Genomic DNA, 15,876 nt, shown 5'->3' with positions numbered 1-15,876 from the left:
TTAAATTAAATGTGAGTGTTGAAAAAAGTTAATCAGTATGTTGAAAGAAAAAAGCAAAGTATAGTTTTAAGTCATTTTATAGAATATTGAAAAAAAAGGTTGGGCCTGTCTACCCAACTTGACAGGCCCAAAATAGGACCAACTGAGGTAAATCAGAACAATGCCAAAGAAGTTTCCTCTGATGCATCCTTCATGAAATATAAGCATAATCAATGACAGATCTACACATTACAATTTTTCATGAGAACCATTTATTTATTTGCCCACGTAACTGGAACTGGTTAAATAAGCCATCTCATAAAATGACAGTTTATCTACGTAGTGGACATATTGTACTATTCCTAGCGGATGAAGCGAGGGTTTGAAGGTAGCTTATGGAGTGTGAAGTGTAACTTGACAGAAACCGTGATGAGGTCGTTATAGCAACAGCTGAGACTGTTGGTCGAGGGATTGATTTTAAAATCAGCTCCATCTCTTTGTCCAAACGACCCAGCAGCATGGAGGGAAGGAACAAAGCACACTCGCCCTCTTTTACCTCTGTTTTATTAAACGAGTTACAGTATACTTTTAAATGTGGAGAGAAAAAAAAACTAAAACATTGGGATCAAAGCACAGGTTTGGGTAATCATACAAATGCACACAAAACACAGGGCGTGTGTGAGAAACTACATGCTAAAATGCTACCAAATGATCCAGAAGTTTGCAATTTGACATTTAAAGTTAAAACTTCAAATCGGAAGCAACCCAAAAACAGGAATGCCTTTTATCGTGTATGCTGCAGAGGACACGCACAGCTGGTAGAACACACACACACTGTCTGTGCCACCACTGGAGTCCTGCTCATACACAACTGAACCCATCTGGCGCAAGCTAAGCACTTAATTCCCACGTGCGCTTCCACCTGCAATACTGCCGTCGGCGTAGTCGGCCGCTGTCAGTCATCGTCCTCACACAAGCTTCAGTTACAGCCACTGTTCATGTCAAATACGTTAGTTTTTTTTTATTATAAGAAAAAGCATGCAGCTCTGTTTATAGAAAGAAAACTAAAATCATCGCAAGAAATACACGGGACATATTTACAATGGCAAACAGCACGGGGGGGGAGGGGGGGAGACCACTACAACAGGCTGCTGAGGATTCACAATGACGTTGCAGCAGAGGAACCAGGCTGCAGCCAGAGCTGTAGCGGGAACATCAGCCGCGAGCCCGCGGCCCCCCCTTAACCAAACAGTCCTGAAACAGCCCTCAGGCCCCTCTGCTGCAGCTGGAACTGACGGGGTGAGGCTAGCGAGCTAGTGATTATTATTTTTTTTTTTTTTTAAACTGACTTAGCTGAAACAAAAACACAGGTGAAGCAGAGCATGGATTTGTTTGTCTGGAACGGTGGGACGGCGCTGCCGTTTTCAGTCAAAGTCTCTGTTGACCAGGACCAGCGGAGCCACCAGTGTCCACACGTAGAGGGCGATGCAGATCCAGCTGGAGGAGATCTTCACCCACACCGACGGCCACTTGCTGGTCATGGCCTGGTAGTGGGAGTCAGGGCTGCAGGGGGGAGGAAGCACAATAACTGAAAGATTTATGCACTGCGGCTATTAGTCTGTAAAATTAAATACACCTTTCTAGTATCCGTTTGACTAGCAACACACATTTTTATATATATACATATATATATATATATATATATATATATATATATATATATATATATACACACACACACACACACACACATACGGAACCGATCAATCCTGGTAAACCACAGGATGGCAGCGACTCAACGTTTTTAAGAAATGCTCAGAGGCAAAGGGCCTCTTGCAAGGATCCGTCTTCCTGTCTCTCACCACTGTTGCGCTGGCGAACGCGTTGCCTACCTGTACCAGTTGGTGAGCGTCATCATGATGTAGAGCGACGCCAGGAAGAGCATGAAGTGGAAGAAGGAGTAGGAGTAGGTGACGCCGTCCTTCTCGTTGTCCACGGCTCGGTTGGCGCCGCTGCCCTCCTCAAAGCCGTCAGCCGTCGGCCCGTCCTCGATCAGGGCCGACTCGTCGCTGGTCAGAGTCAGTTTGTTCACCTGGGCGTTGGACGAGTTCCGAATGCTGGTGGACACACAGGAGGAGTGAGAGAGGACATTGAGACATCGGCTGCCTTCTTAGACACACACGCCGTTCAGGCTTATTAAACTGTTCCTCACCTGGAGTAGAGGACACACATGAGGAAGAGGATCAATCCCACAATGCCCTGGGCATCCCACCACTGAACCACGTGGTCCTGGCCGGCAGGACTGGTGCTGTTCAGCCCGATAATACCCAGAAGGCTCGGGTTGCATTTCCTATCTGTGAGAAGGAAAAGGTAACTGCAGGCCATTTGCAACACAAAAGGCTTTATTTAGGCGCCATCTTGGATTACGGCCATTGCCATGTTGTTGCTTTCGTAACCAATGAACAGAGGTTACCATATTAAAATTGCGGAGGAGTGATGTAGTGACTTGAAACTAGAGATTGAGACCATAAACTCAAGTTTACAATGTTTACTGAGGAAATAAATCAAGTGAGAAGTAAATGCTACCAGAGGAATCGCCGACTGATGGGTCAGTAGAAAGAATGCACCGAAGGAAGAAGCTTATCGTTAGCTTATTTCAGTAATATGACTTGTTAAACATTATGCATTAGAGAAACACTGTTTCTATTGGCGAGGTAGCGGAGAAGAGACACCAAATTTCCCTCAGTTAGAGAGGTTTGTTTTACTACAAACTTCAGAACTCCCAGTGCGAGGTGAAAGCAACATGGAAAAGCATGAAATCCTACCAGGCTCGTTGGTCATGGCAGACCAGGTCAGATACATGGTGTACAGGGTGACCAGGGAGGACTGCAGAAGGCCAGACCGGGGCTGGGACTCCTTCACATAGAGAGCAGCAGGCATTAGTAGGAAAATCAATCCAAGAGCAACTAGAAAAGTCAAAATAACGTAGGGGAATAGCGCATGACTTATTCTGGCTTTAGGTCACAGGCATGAATGTGAGAGAGAACCTGGATCGGAGGCAGGATGGACAGGACGGAGGCCGCCACGCACAGGAGCATGTTGATGCTGATGAAGACCTTGTTTTCGGTGCAACCCTCGGAGTGGGTGTAGTAGACGTAGAACATGACCAGAGACACCAGAGACAGCAGGTAGTTCACTGCGGTGACCGACAGCAGAGCTGTCGACACAAGACAGGCTATTAAAAACCTGAAGGCTACAGAACAATCTGAATCCGTCTTCTGTGTGTATGCATGAACATGTTATCATTACTGTCTCTAATCTCTTCATGGCTTCTCTTCCCCACAACAATAAATACATGTCTTAAGGGAATACAGACTACTCCAGACTTATTTTTGCATGTCATACGTCACAGTAAAAAATTGCTTCTTTTTTTGTCTCCATGAGAGTTGCTTTTTAACAGGTTGTCAATAATCAAGTTTTTCTCTATGACATAAATCATCCCAATACCACGGTCACCATACCTGCATACCAGCAGCGGGAGTTGCCCTCTTCCATCTTCTCCACCCAGGACTCATTCCAGGAGTGGGCGAAGTCGATGAGCAAAACCAGCTGGATGAGGATGAAGCAGAAGGCTCCGGCCATGCCGATGTAGAACCACACTGTGGAAGACGTAGAGTGGCTGTCAGGGTGCTACACCGATCTGATCCTGGCCTTTGAGCTAACAAAAGAACCATTTAAGAACCCACAGAACTCAAGGCTCTTTTTCTTTGTTCATGACATTGTAGAGATGCATGGTTTTAGACAGCACTGGATAGATAGAGTTGTTTTATTTCAAATGTTTGTGTAGGACCATTATTCATCACTTATGATGTCATACGCAGACTAATCCCTATAAGAACTGATATCTGCAGTCGTGATGTACCGTCACAGAGGGACAAACGTAGGATTCTATATTTTAAATGTATCAGCCTTCTTGGTTGATGTCTAGAACGGAACTAGTTCTTCCCCGGTACCAACCAGGAAACAGTGAAGAATGGATTCCTGGGATTGAACCCTTGTACAGACAGTAGAATGCTACGTTTCACTTGAGAAGAGGAAGACGATGATGGAGAAGAAAGGTTACCAGTAGTGAAGGAGCCTTCCGAGATGAAGAAGGATCCGATAGTGATGCCAGCAGCTGCAGCAAACTTAAAGAACCAAAACCTGGAAGTGAGAGAGGTTTTTAACATCAGTCTCAGGCAAAAACTGCAGAACTCAACTCAACACAGTTTAGCGCTGAAACGATCTGTCCCAACAGACAGGTGGGTGGACGTCGACTCACCCGTTGTGCAGCGCAGCCCGGGGGTCATGGCTGCTCTTGACCTTGATCATGAGCAGAGAGAAGAGCAGGAAGAACAGGGCCATGCCAAAGCAGACGCGGTACACGGCCTTGTAGCCGACCAGCACGTCGCAGTTCACGTGGCCCTCTACGCCTGGGATGGACGAGCCCGAGCCCCCTTCACAGAAACCAGGAATCTACAGCGGCACACGGGACGGAAACCATGACGCTGGAACCCGGGGAGCCATTTTATGCCAGACCACAGACTTTAGATCAGAAGGCTGGCGTACAACACACCACAAAAAAAGCTGCTCAAATGCCTCAAAACTTTTACTAAAAATCCATATTCAAAAGGCAGCTTTTTGTTATTAATATTATATATGCATTACACCAAGAATCCCAAAAAGCCCATAAAATATGGAATAATAATCACAAATTATTTATTATGCATCACCATTAATTATTATTCTCAGAGTTATTCTTTGTGTTTGTGACCTGAGCTCTTTCTTTTTTTCTTCATGTGCAACCAATTTCACTTTGAAGCCCATTTATTTAGCGAATTAACTACGCCAGCTTGTGTTTTCGTTGTTACTCACGGTTATTTTGGTCTTAGTAGACCAAGATTTCTTCAATCATTTTTTTTTTAATGCTTCTTGCTAAATGGATTATTTTTAAGATGGTAAAGTGGTGCTTTAATGCGATTCTTCGCTAAGACTTTCTTTGGTCGAGGACAGCTCAACCCAGAATAACCTTTCAAACAGGTCCATTGAGGTGGCAAATGAACAAATTACACCACGAGTTGCATATACAATTAATTTTGTATCATCTTTGCTGTACTATACCTTTAAGTTAAAAAAACGGTCCTATCTCAGGAATGTCAGCACAACAGTGAGAATGGAGCTCTGACCATGTTGGCCTTCATCATAGTGTCTTCAGGTGGATCCTTTATGTGCGTGTGTGAAACAGTTCTGCACATATTCATTTTTTTCTATTATACAAGGTTTGGCCTCTCACACAAAGCTACGTGAACACAGATGTTCACGCATTTGTTACTTCCAGACTAGATTACTGCAACTCCTTATTATCAAGCTGCTCCAATAAGTCTCTTAAGTCCCTCCAGTTGATCCAGAATGCTGCAGCTTGTGTACTAACACAAACTAAGAAAATAGATCACATTACTCCTGTATTAGCTGCTCTGCACTGGCTCCCTGTAAAATCAAGAATCACATTTAAAATTGTTCTCCTCACCTACAAAGCCTTAATTGGTGATGCACCATCATATCTTAAGGAGCTTGTAGTACCATATTGCCCCACTAGAGTACACTAAATGCAGGGCTACTTGTGGTTCCTAGAGTGCTAAAAAGTAAGATGGGAGCAAGAGCCTTCAGTTATCAAGCTCTTCTTTTATGGAACCAGCTTCCACTTTCAGTCCGGGAGGCAGACACAGTCATCTCATTCAAGAATAGACTTAAGACTTTCCTCTTTAATAGTGCTTATAATTAGGGCTGAATCAGGTTTGCCCTGGTCGAGCCCCTTGATATGCTGCTGTAGGCTTATAGGCTGCTGGGGGATGTTTTAGGATACACTGAGCACCTATCTCCTCTTCTCTCTCTCCTTATGGATGCATTTACATCTCTCCATTGCACCTTATTAACTCTGCTTCCTCCCCAGAGTCTTTGTGACTTAACGTCTCATAGGGTCCATTGGACCTGGCGGTGTCTGATGCCTGGTGAGCCGGCCTCCCGCGTTGGCCCAGCTGATGCGCGCCACCCACCCTCCTCTCTACCTCCTTCTGTTTCATGGATTGGAGTTCCATTCATACATTGTCATATTCATGTAATGTGTTTATGTAACTTTGTAATGCTGTTCATTCTGTACACATGACATATATTGCATCTGTCCATCCGGGGAGAGAGATCCTCCTCTGTTGCTGTCCTGAAGGTTTCTTCCCTTTTTTCCCTGTGAAAGGTTATTTTTGGGGAGTTTTTCCTGATCCGATGTGAGGTCCTGGGACAGGGATGTCGTATGTGTACAGATTGTAAAGCCCTCTGAGGCAAATTTGTAATTTGTGATATTGGGCTATACAAAATAAACTGAATTGAATTGAATTAGATGCATTAATCAACACGCCTGTAACTAAATAAACATAAATGCTCCTGCACAATAAAGCACCTACTGACCACCACGTTTAAGCACATGAGACAAATATGAGAGGCGTCCAGCACTGAGAAGTTGTCCATATGCTATTAACGTGTCATACCTTCTTGAGCTGACCCTCCATGCCGGGCATCAACATGATACAGGCGATACCCACTCCCAGCAGCAGGAAGAAGGCGTAGATGAGGCGGGTCACTGTAGAGTTATTTCCACTGGGGCAGCATCGAGACAGCAAGCAGGGGGCGCTGCCGCACAAGCACGGGATCTGCACACAAAACCCAGCATGCGATTACTCTCTCTCTCTCTCTCTCTCTCTCTCTCTCTCTCTCTCTCTGTCGCAATAAGCCGATACCTGACCCCCTTGTTTACGTGGGGCCGCAGTGTCGCAACAGACCCGACATGTTTGTTTACAACGCTCCCCGATATCAAAGCAGCGAATACACTTCGACCCGCTCAGCAACAACAGAGCGGGTCCGTCGAGCCCGTAATGTCGAGCTCGACGTGTTTATTATTTATTTTTTGTTGTGGTTATTTACCGTTGGGTTACTGTTCGCTGGGCTCCAAACAAAGGCGAGTGACTTAGCCCCACAGTTAGCTTATAACAGGAGCCAGCACACCGCTGACATTGTGAACTCTGGCTTCGTGTTAACGCGATATAACCGCTACTGGACGATGAGTCGCCATGTCGTGTTTATGTATTCAGTCCGCAACGGCCTGCTGCCGTCTGCGTTATTGCGCAGTCATGACAGCTTTGAAGTGCGAGCAGCGAATAACAGCGATGACACGGCCACTGCTTTCACTGTCAACGGTGAATACATGAAAAAACAACTTACCCAGCTCGCCATGGAGCACAATCCCAAAACGGCGCCCATGATGGCCGATGTTTTTTCTAGTCGGTCGTTAGATGGCTGGTGCTTTCGTGCTCTCCCAGAAGATGGATGATGCACTCCCTTGGACTGCTGCTTGTTCTTCTTCTTCTTCTTCTACTTTACATAAAAGGTCCGGTAGCTTTGCTGCCCCCCACAGGACGACTGCAGGCAGTACACTCCTCTCAGTCTTTACCCACATCCTGAGCATGTATTCAGTCTGTGCAGTGAGTGGGGGCCCCTCCCTTAAACAGCAATACAACAAGTATATTGTAGGTTTCACGTGACTTCTTTGCACAAAACCCTTATCTCTGTGTTACATGAATACATTTGGGAAGTATTTAAAATTAATTATGTGAAATAGCAAAAATAACTGGTCTTTGAACTTCTGGACCATCATTCTATATGACATTCTGGGGCGTCCACCTGGGGCCCACTGACGCAAGAAAGCTGGAGTGGAGACAATAGCTGGAGAGACCATATGTAGCTTACCTTTAGTTGTCCATCAAACTTTCTTTCACTGTCTGGTATAACTCCTTCCAGAGGTCATCAGAGATCTTCCACACTTGGATGATGAGAAAATTTCATTCAGCAACACCTTTAGACCAAATATTCTAACATTTAGACTGTTCTTCCGGTTGAGATTGGCAAATTCAACTGTTCAAAAGTACATTGTTAACATTTGACACTGCACACAAAGCGTTTGGGACTGGCCGTTCTGACAAAGATGCTTTATTTTACAATAAGTAACATTATTGTAAGCACATTGTAGACAGCAACTGTGATGCACTACATCAAACAGGATACAAAAGGCCAATGAAAGAGGAGCATCTAGAAAGTATCTTGTAAATAATCCAGACAGAAGATTATATACAGTCATGATGTGAACAAAGAAGCAAACCAAACCAACTGCACAGCCTTATCTTCGGTCTGTTCAGTAACCCTGTGATGTCTCTCCTGTGAATCTACAGGAAAATATATTGCTTCCAACGTTTCAACCAGAATTCTGACTTAAATAGGAAAAACAGACAAATAAAAAAGGAATCAAACAATGCTTTGAAGATTGGAGCACACGTTCCCTCTCTTGTGTGCACACTGAGCAGTAAGAAGAACCAGTCAGTTGGATTTGAGTGGCATAGGGCATCTCAGCACTCTGTTCCGTACAAACCAACACTAAGGCCACATTCACACGGATGTTAATACATCTAACAATGCACCATACGTGGAAACACGGTTCAGTTCTCGGCAGTGATTTCAGATTGGCCTTCCACAGTGAAATGGCAAAAACAATAAGAACTGAACTAAACATCTCATGTCTTCTAAATTTTCAGCTGGCTAACAGCAGTTTTGGTAAGGATTATGGTTTAATACAATGCCAGTATATCAAACCTCACAGGAACACAGCAGTTTGCTATAGTTCATTCCTCGTCATGGTTAGCTTAATTATGTCTTCTGTGGCTCGGGAGAAGCTTTTCCAAGTCTGAGAAAAATACATCATATTACATCATAGTGATGTCATCAGGGTCATCTCAAGTTTTGGATTGGAGACCAACAAAACAAACAGGAGCTGTGGAATTTTGGAAGACTTGGGTGTTTACCAGGAAAGGTCTAATAGAGCCATTGAGTGGTTTTGGAAGTGTTTTCCCCCGTTCTGTGTTCCCCGTTTCCTTTTATTTTGCTGATGCTTTAAACGGGAGAGTTTCATTTAAGCAGTAGAAGTGCTCCAACTTTGAATCATGTAAATAATTGTGTGAAATTGACTTCCAATTTTACTTCCATTCACCTATATATGTGCTATGCACATTTTCAATTAGAGCATAAGACACCTCAGTGGAAATGCAGATAATCAAATCAAATCCATATTTCCCAAATGCAAGAACCCACCCCACCACCTGACCAGACCCCAAAATAAACTCTCTATTTTTTATATATAGATCTTTTTTTATCAGTTCATTAAATGTATTTCCTGCAAATTATATTGGTCAAGATAAATTTCTAAATGCTGCTTCCAGGAAAACAGTCTACTGAATGCTATTTTTGGTGTACAAGTAGTCAAACTTAGATATGATAAGACTAAATGCATTTGTACCAGCCTATAAAATATCAGTAGCTGATCCAGTATATTTACATACCAGTGTTAATTTGTGGGATACAAAGACGCTAAATGGATTTTATGAACTGCCATTCATGTGTTCGTTCCCCACTTGTGCCTAACTGACTCAAGTCTGCGTATCACTCACTGAGCTCGTCACTGAATGTGAGCAGGTTTATAAACACGGTAGATTCCAATCAGTTAATAAGAAATTAAATTAATACAGCGTTAACATATACACGTGTGAAGCACAAACATTCTTGACAGATGTAAAAAAGAAAGCAGATTAAATACAGTAAAAGTACAATACCAGCTATTTACATGAATAATCAGTCACTACTGTCTACTCAGTCTTTGATCAACAGTTTCACTCACTTTGCTATTTGTTTTGACGAAATTCTGCTCATTCATTTCTCAGATACATGTATTTGTCTTAACTTAGTCACTGAGTGGCTGGAGACTTTGTTCTCCAATACAGGCCATTAAATGATAAGCAGGACCTACCTGGCTGATCACCTCAGGAGACCGGGTTACGGCCAACATATTTCTCTGTATACAACTTTGGGCAAGGATTCACCAGCCTGACAGACAATACTCCCTCCCAGATGTTAGGCGACGCATACGGGAATCTCGTCCCCCGCCTCGGGTCCCAGGCTGGTGTAGGTGACAGAGGGCTCCAGGACTCCAGCACTGAGCGGAGGCTGGTCGGTGGCCGGCTGGCCGCCTGTGTTCCTGAACTGCTTGTAGACTCGTGGGTCCTGAGCAACGTAGGTGGACGAGGTGGCGTAAAGGACCAGCCCCAAGATAATGATGAAGAACGACAGCAAATAGAGGCACGAGAACTGCAACACAAAAACAGTCTTATAGGCGCTGTATTTATACACTTCTGCTTTATGCTGGTTTAAATCCTGTTGTCTTCCTATACATCAGTGGGTAAGGATCAATGGCATGGAGACGTGACCTTGGTGTCCCTCAGGGATTTATTCTAGGTCCACTCCTCTTTAGTGTATGCAGTTATTATCTTCCTTTAGCATGTCTTACGGATGATGTTTAAATATAAGAGAACATCGTTTAGGATTCCTAACGTAGGAAATTCCTGAGGTAGGACGCGTCCTATCCTGAGTTAAGATAGGATTTTTTGGTATTACAGAGTGATGTTTCTGTAATAAACAAAATCTTCAATGTCATCCTAAACTGAGATGATACGTTTCTGTGATAAGGCCCCAGTTCTCTAAGTCTCTTCTCTAAATGAGTGGGCTCCCAAAGAGAGACATGGTGCCATTTTAAAATTTGACATTGATCACACATTAGCCGTCAACTTGTCTTTGTTGACTTTGTTAACCCTTTAATAGCCTTTCTATGACAGCTCTAAACCGTCATGTCATGATATTTTTCAGTATAATATTATAGGGACTGTCCTGTCCAGAGACTCCCTAGACCAGTGGTCCCCAACCACGTGGGTCCTTTTTTTTGATTGATTATCAAGGTTAGAAAGATGTTTTATTTTTGAAAAATCACAGAATACATCTGTCTGTGCATCTGAGCCGCTTGACACATGTCAAAAGGTCACATGATACGTCATATTTATGATGTCATATTTATCGCCCACACTGTGACGGCCGGTTCGGGAAAATATTGTCTTCTACAAAACCGGTCCGTGGCACAAAAAAAGGTTGGGGACCGCTGCTCTAGACAACAAGGAATAGGTTCTGTCACAAGTGTTACTGTTACTACAGAATGTACTCCTGTAATACTGTGAGAGTCACAATTTCGAATAAAGATCAAAATGGATGCACCAGAATGAGGTTATTGTCGTCTTTGTTCCACACATTCTTCTTCTTCGTCAAAACCTGGCACCTGCATTGCTTGATACTTTGGTCGAAGATCCGGGTGTCTGGGCGTTATTGGACGTGCCTATTGCCAAATAAATGCTTCCTGGTTGTTTGCACTTACCTTGTAATGAAATAGGAAGAGGCCACAGAAGAAGCTGTACAGGTCGGCGGTGAGCAGAGAGAGATTGACTGAGGTGGCACTTGTTCTCTTAATCACCAACGGCATGAAGCTGTACAGGCCGAACATAAAGGCACTGAAACCAATGTACAGAAAACCTGCAGACACACAGAGGGAGCAAATTATTTTGACCAGGTACTGTCATTACATGTTACTTACTTACTAACTACTTCTGGGTGCATGTGCATTCTCACCTATCTGCCAGTTCCAGGATACCTTCAGCAGCTCCTTGTGTTCCATGATGGCCCTGCAACAGAGCACAAACACAGAGAAACTATGATGGCCATTTCCATGCTCCATGTTGTCGTATAAGTAACTAACTAACTAACACAAAAGTAACTAACTTTACTTTCCACCACTGCCCAGCTGTCATGAGGTGTATCTCTGCCCAACACACACACAAACTCACAACTGGATGCCGCTGAAGAAGGATCCGAAGAGTCCCATCATGCCAAGGAACTCCACACGGCTCAGGTTCTTCACAATGAACTCCTCACAGATGTTGGAGATCCCGTAGAGCGTTGCTCCACCCAGGACCAAGAGGTCCCCGAACAGCTTCTGCTCTTCTGATGAGGGTGAGCGAAGATGGGGTAAGCAAGGCTGCAAGACCAACAAACCTGGCATCCTCCACATGTGCTCTCACTCTGGCGTGCCGTGCATGTTCAGGAACACGCTGGGGGCACTCACCAAGGCCTTGGTGTCGACCAAGCAGGACGTCAGCTCCAACCATGCATCCCACACCCAGCAGACACAATCCTGCCCCGACAAAGTGGACGGCCTTGTACCTCACCAAAAGAAAGAACCAGGACAGCAGCAGGACCACTGGGATGACAAAACAGTCCAACAGCTGAGCGGAAGGACGGACACACAGAGACAAACAGATACAGACATGGTTTGTCACTTCGGACTGGTGACGAGTAAACAACAGCAGCAGTGGGCTGGGAAATCACCGTTCAACAATGGACTCTCTGCCACAGCAGCCCTTCCACCAAGGTTCGAGTGAGTGGTTTGAGCCAGGCCTTTCTACTATCCCTGTAAACCTCTCACCCATACTGGAGGACTGCACAGGTACAACGAGACCCACAGCACACCTGGATTCTGATCAAAGAGGTTTGTCTGTTGGATTTATTAAGGTGTGGTTTTGAATTTAAGGTGGCGTCTTTTAGGTTTAGGCCCAAATATCCAGCCAGGAAGAAACAGAAGTCAGAGCGTCTTTAACTTCTGTACTGTGACATATTTCACAGGGGAAACGAAATAGCTGAGCGATGTAGAGCAACAAGAGGAATTAAACCTTTTAAGCCCCAACTATTATATAAATCAAAAACAATCATTCACCTCTAACCCTGACCCTACCCCTAACCACCAGGCGGGCAGGTTCCTTCATGAATGTCTACCAAATTTCATAGCAATATTTTCAATATTTGTTGTGATATTTCCATCTGGACCAGGGTGGTGGACAGATACGGCCAAAATGATATCTGTGATATTGGTATGGCTCCAAAGACATTGGAACCTACATTTTCCATAATCCAATCCAATTGCATCTGTTTTTTTCAGACCCCTTCCATGTTTTTGAAGCCCCAACCTCAGACTTTGTAACGCAGATATCGTTGTGGTTATTTGGTCAGACTTTGACAAAAGTTTTACAAACACACACACACACACACACACACTCACCTGTACACTGGAGAGAGTAGTGTACTGGTAAGCTTTGAGCACCAGATAGTTGGCCTCGATGTCTATTAAACCCAGAATCATGTATTTCCACCAGCGCTGCTTCAGGATGGCCAGCAGGTTCCCTTCCCCTGGTACGACAGAGAGAGAGAGAGAGAGAGAGAGAGAGTGGCAACCTAAAGGAGGTCTTAAAGAAACCAATAGCCCCACAAGAGCCCATCTGATTCCCCAACATGAATATGCTTTTTGTAGAATATCTTCTGCCCTATGATCGTTTTTAGCTTCAAAACCATCAGGCTGCTAAACGCTTCTAGAGGAGTGACGAGAGCATATTAATCGCACTTTGTTCGTTGATGAATTATAATTATTGTCCAAAAAAAAGTAAACACATGTTGAATAGCATCAAAGTGTGTGTCTAGTTGGGTGTCAAGTTTTGCGTCACTCCGTGAGTCACTTTCTGCTGCTGCTGTGTGCATCGACTCAAAGCTTTTAACAATAATAATCTGTGATTAATATTGGTGATTCTGGCCCCGGTGTTACTTGGTACAAGACGGGAACTAACGGGGTGTTACCCGCTCCTAATTTCAGCATACTGACAGCATTTACATCAGTACCAAACACACACACACATCTCAGTTTCTAGCCGTACCATACCTTGCCTGACTGCCAGTGTGGTGGTGTAGACCAGAAACAGCAGGATGTAGTTGAGAAAGCTCTGGAACACCGGCGTGTTGGCATGGAAGTCATCAGCCAGGTACTTGCTGGTCAGACTGATGGCACAGATTAACAAGGACAGGGCCTGACCCAGGGCGAGGGTCACCAGCAGGTCCCTGCAGAGGGGAGGATGCATGGGCAAAAGGTCGTCAGTGTCCCATTAATTGGGATTTCACATGCTGCAAATGTCTGTTGCCTTCACGCTAGGGTTTCCCATTCCACCTCGGCCCAAAAGGACACGTAACTTGATTTGTCAGACCAGGCGACGTATTTCTTTTCCATCTGTGCGCTGTCCAGGTTGGTCGAGCATGTGCTCTCTGTAGCAGTGGGACCATAGACTGTATATAAAAAGTGGATGGAGTCATCATGATGTCATCCATTGGTTTATGGACTGCGGTTTTGGAGTCTTGAGTTAGGCATTTTTGCCATCGCCATCTTGCTTTTTGGCAACCCAAAGTTCCACCAAAGGGCTTAAATAGCTGTGAGCTTCTGTCTGCAAAAGTTAAAGGGCAGCACACTGCAAAAATGAAATTTGGGCCTGATTAATTAGATCATTGTTGGCCTTCACAGCAGCTAATAAAGAGCTGCAACTCTTTCTTGCTGGATAGTTCTGACTGGAACCTTTGAGTTTTCTGTGCAGCCTCTACTGCCTGGTTAACTGTGACTGAGATGTTTAAATATAGTGGTGAATATCTCTTTAAAAAAAGTGTTAGTATTCCGTTCCCTTGCCTGACATGTGCTTGTTTGAGCCTGCTCAGCCTACTTTCGATAAAGGATTTATTACAATAACATCCCTCTGTGTCATGGCGGCAGCAAGAACATCACCATGCACACACACGCACACACAGACGGATCACTTATCCTCACATTATCAAACCGAGACTTGACATTGTATTCATATATTCATCATTGCCCGTCTGTAATAGAGATACCGATACTGATACAGACTCGAATAGCTAAAATCGGGAATCAGAGACAACAGGCCGATTTGGTATCGGATACGATTATTTTAATAGGTAACAATTAAGTCAATTTAGATTTCTATATTTAGTGTTGCATTTGATTTACAAACTTAGGAAAGCAATGTCAAAGTCAAATCTGATGCTGATTGCTTACACATAGAAGAATGATCCCACTCACTTCCACACAGTGAGGCACGCATCTTATTAATACTATTATTGTTATTATTAACACTTTTATCAGATCTATACCAAAGCATTCCTTATCTGCTGTGACTAAATAACTCAGAAAATGTGATACTATTCATTTAATTTAAGTATTAGTAAATCGTTTGTATAGTACATTTTTAGATTATTAGATTATTTAGATTTTTAGCATTAGTAGAATAAGGATTATATTTTAGTCACATATTAATACTCCCCCCCTAACCCCCCAAAAAAGAAAGAGAATAAAAACCATGACGGGGAAGGGAAAAATATAGCAAATAGCTAAATTGATAATGTATTTGCATCCAACCCATGGCTAAATGCCCCGACCACCCCACTGTCCCCAGTGCCATTGCAACGTCTACATTTACGCCACTGGTGTGAGGCGAGGAGTGTGTGTGCGTGTGTGTGTCTGAGTGCATGAGACATACAAACGGGAGTTTGCAACACAGTGAGAGTGAGGCATGTAGACATGCAGGGGCAGCACAGCAGCCCATCGTGCAGCACCAAGAACCCACTCGCGGCAGCCAGCGGGCACCGGACCGGCAACACCCTGGAGGTGCACGGAGCACGTCAAACACGCTTAAAAAACGCAGACGCACGCACAGACACGCATGAACAGACACATCTGTTGCAGGACATGCTGCTGTTTCTTCTTGCAGCGGCGGACTAGATATGATATTACAGGTTGAAACAAAAGGTGTCCGCATGATGAGCCCCTGCTGAACGTGGGGTGAATGCAAAACAAAAGAAAGAGGGATGCTCGCCTTCACCATCATCATCATCATCATCATCATCATCTTACCTGGTTAAGACCCTCCTTATCCTCTGGTAAAGGCTCGGCGCCGGGGTGCCCGTACCTCTGGGAACGCTCTCCACAGTTGAGACGACAGACATCAT

The 15,876-nt window shown here is 44.3% G+C and overlaps 2 protein-coding genes across 2 annotated transcripts; both read right to left on the bottom strand.

Annotated features, from left to right (window-relative positions):
- Positions 1 to 231: 231 nt before the first annotated feature.
- serinc1 (serine incorporator 1) lies at positions 232 to 7,524 on the bottom strand. The gene is made up of 10 exons (XM_034527700.1): positions 7,288 to 7,524; positions 6,558 to 6,719; positions 4,301 to 4,494; positions 4,103 to 4,182; positions 3,501 to 3,638; positions 3,027 to 3,196; positions 2,805 to 2,895; positions 2,192 to 2,333; positions 1,872 to 2,096; positions 232 to 1,542 (listed from the first exon to the last, which is right to left on the bottom strand). Exons 1-10 carry the CDS (start codon positions 7,324 to 7,326, stop codon positions 1,404 to 1,406), a joined length of 1,380 nt encoding a protein of 459 aa, XP_034383591.1. The 5' UTR covers positions 7,327 to 7,524; the 3' UTR covers positions 232 to 1,403.
- Positions 7,525 to 9,728: 2,204 nt separating this feature from the next.
- Positions 9,729 to 15,876, bottom strand: slc35f1 (solute carrier family 35 member F1). Its single transcript, XM_034527738.1, has 8 exons — positions 15,782 to 15,876; positions 13,751 to 13,926; positions 13,100 to 13,227; positions 12,110 to 12,269; positions 11,832 to 11,988; positions 11,617 to 11,669; positions 11,366 to 11,520; positions 9,729 to 10,254 (listed from the first exon to the last, which is right to left on the bottom strand). The coding sequence occupies exons 1-8, from the start codon at positions 15,874 to 15,876 to the stop codon at positions 10,021 to 10,023; spliced, it is 1,158 nt and encodes a 385-aa protein (XP_034383629.1). The 3' UTR covers positions 9,729 to 10,020.

Source organism: Cyclopterus lumpus, chromosome 24 (assembly GCF_009769545.1).
Source record: "Cyclopterus lumpus isolate fCycLum1 chromosome 24, fCycLum1.pri, whole genome shotgun sequence".
Taxonomy (NCBI): domain Eukaryota; kingdom Metazoa; phylum Chordata; class Actinopteri; order Perciformes; family Cyclopteridae; genus Cyclopterus; species Cyclopterus lumpus.
This window is presented reverse-complemented; position numbering and strand designations above follow the sequence as displayed.

Excerpts from the sequence above, each read along its gene's own strand:
- serinc1 (XM_034527700.1), bottom strand. The coding sequence starts at position 7,326 with ATGGGCGCCGTTTTGGGATTGTGCTCCATGGCGAGCTGG. Across the intron at positions 6,720-7,287 it reads TGTGCTCCATGGCGAGCTGG|ATCCCGTGCTTGTGCGGCAG; the intron begins GTAAGTTGTTTT and ends TTTTGTGTGCAG. Across the intron at positions 3,639-4,102 it reads GGAAGGCTCCTTCACTACTG|TGTGGTTCTACATCGGCATG; the intron begins GTAACCTTTCTT and ends CGTCTTCCACAG.
- slc35f1 (XM_034527738.1), bottom strand. The coding sequence starts at position 15,876 with ATGATGTCTGTCGTCTCAACTGTGGAGAGCGTTCCCAGAGGTACGGGC. Across the intron at positions 13,228-13,750 it reads CACACTGGCAGTCAGGCAAG|GGGAAGGGAACCTGCTGGCC; the intron begins GTATGGTACGGC and ends CTGTCGTACCAG. Across the intron at positions 10,255-11,365 it reads TCTTCCTATTTCATTACAAG|TTCTCGTGCCTCTATTTGCT; the intron begins GTAAGTGCAAAC and ends TTTGTGTTGCAG.